Source organism: Loa loa (assembly GCF_000183805.2).
Source record: "Loa loa unplaced genomic scaffold supercont3.1156, whole genome shotgun sequence".
In the NCBI taxonomy this organism is placed as follows: domain Eukaryota; kingdom Metazoa; phylum Nematoda; class Chromadorea; order Rhabditida; family Onchocercidae; genus Loa; species Loa loa.
In genome coordinates this window covers 1-2072 of record NW_018109336.1, presented here as the reverse complement: position 1 = coordinate 2072, position 2072 = coordinate 1, and the positions used below count along the sequence as shown (strand labels likewise).

Here is a 2072-nt window from a genome sequence, read left to right as displayed (position 1 = left end):
AATGAAAGAAATATTTTTTTGAATAACAGATTTTAAAGGAAAAAATTAATTTCAATTAATGGCACTATGTTTCAATATTTTGAATATAAAGTTTTAAATAATTAAATGTTTTAAATTTTCCCAAATTTGGAACAATTCAATATTGGATACATATTTCCCGAAAAAAAAAGGACTATGAAACGTTTCAACGATGCCGATGGGATAGTAATTAGGTTTGATTCATTTGGTATTTATCAATTACGGTCACTCAAGTTGATTATTATCCAAGCGTAAGGGCATAAGCAAGCTCAGAATCACCTCAATAATTTCATAATTTTCAAAAACGGTATAAATTCGATTTGTTCCGGACATTAACTGCATCACTCGTGACATATAGTTCTCCAACATTTCCTGTGTACATGGGCGTATTGGACAGCGTAATGAAGACATACGTACGGTATTTCCATAATTTTCAGATGATGTCGGTGAATCTGATCGTATAGACATTTGCGCTTAAGTTTACAATATTTTTCTTGCTAATATCTAAATATTTGAAATCTTTTTTGAAAATATTTGAAAAAAACTTCTTTTTAACTTCTTTTTAACTTCCTCTTGCAGTACTGTTATCATAAATTTGAACAAACAAAAAAAAAAAAAATTGAAAATTTATTTACTTAAAATTTTTTTTCTTTCTCTGTTTACTTAATACAATTTATACTATTTTTGTAGAACATTAGTAGAGAAAAAAATTTTTGTTTTTTGTAGAATACTTTCTTGTATTTGCAAGAACTAGTAAATTTTAGTTTGAACTTCAGTCGAAAAATTTAATACTTCTAAATGTAAAAATACACTTTTACTTTATTTCTAATAAAAAATTAAATTAATCCTTTAATCAGATGCACGTCGAATTTCGAAACTTTTTATAAATTGTAAATTTGATTGGTTTTTTTTCAAATCCCTTTATCTTAATTATTTATGCGCACGTATTGCAAACCTCAAAAATTAGGTTTTGATTAAATTCACTTAATTTTTATCAAACATATAGAAATGTCAAGGGTGTTAAATTTGTTGAAGAAGACAAACGTCACAATTCCCACCAATAGACAAATGTTAATAATGAAACAATAAACTTATTTAGCGAAATGACATCAAATTTATGACATAAAATTTTGAAAAGGATTAAACAGTTTTTCTTCAAATAGAAATGATTCCCACTTCTAATATCATTATTAAAATGTAAATTCTTTTCATTTCGAAAATATGCAAAATTTCTTTTAGAAAACTATTTTTTCAACAATTTGAAGTCGTGCAGAATTTTCTATTTCTAAACATGCAAAAAAAAGTTATTTTAATTATTATTACAATAAATTTGTTAAGAAAGGGATTAATCAACTTCCCTTTTTTTTCTTCGTTTTCAAGCATAAGCAAATTGACAAATATAAAATCTGAAATCTGAATCGATAAAAAGACAAATATCAGATGTAAAATCTAAATCGATGAATTGACAAATATACAATCTAAAATCTAAACTGATAAGTTGACAAATATAAAATTTGAAATTCAAACCGGCTGATTATTGTGTCACTTTTTTCATTTAACTATTTTACTTTATTACATTTGGATGAAATATTTTGGTATAAATAAAACTCTTTGATAGAATTTCATTTGTCAAAATATTTCCCATCAATATTGCATTGAATCATACAACGATAATATTACTTAATTGTGAGGAGAAAAATGATTATAGACGGAATTATTAGGATAAAATCAAGATTTAAATGTTGAATATATGTAAAATTAATATTCCGTGTATAAAAATATTCCGGAAACCGGCCACCATATTTCAGTAAACGATTAATACGAAATGCTGCTTCCTTAATGGGTGATATTGGTGCATCATCGTAATATCTGCAATCGGAAATTTGCGGAAAAAAAAGGATTGGAAATTTGGAAAAAAAAAGGATTGATTTTGAAATAAACTTTTCTTTTGTTAAATCATTCATATTACATTTTGCATGCAGTACAGATGATTCCGGAATAAAGTAATCCTGAATGTTCCATATATGAGTACTGATCAAGTGAATAAAATTTTC

The 2072-nt window shown here is 25.6% G+C and overlaps 1 protein-coding gene across 1 annotated transcript; it reads right to left on the bottom strand.

Annotated features, from left to right (window-relative positions):
* Nucleotides 1-243: 243 nt before the first annotated feature.
* Nucleotides 244-486, bottom strand: LOAG_14344 (hypothetical protein; the record flags this gene model as incomplete). Its single annotated transcript, XM_003149840.1, has 1 exon — nucleotides 244-486. One exon carries the CDS (start codon nucleotides 484-486, stop codon nucleotides 244-246), a length of 243 nt encoding a protein of 80 aa, XP_003149888.1.
* Between the last annotated feature and the right edge of the window lie 1586 nt (nucleotides 487-2072).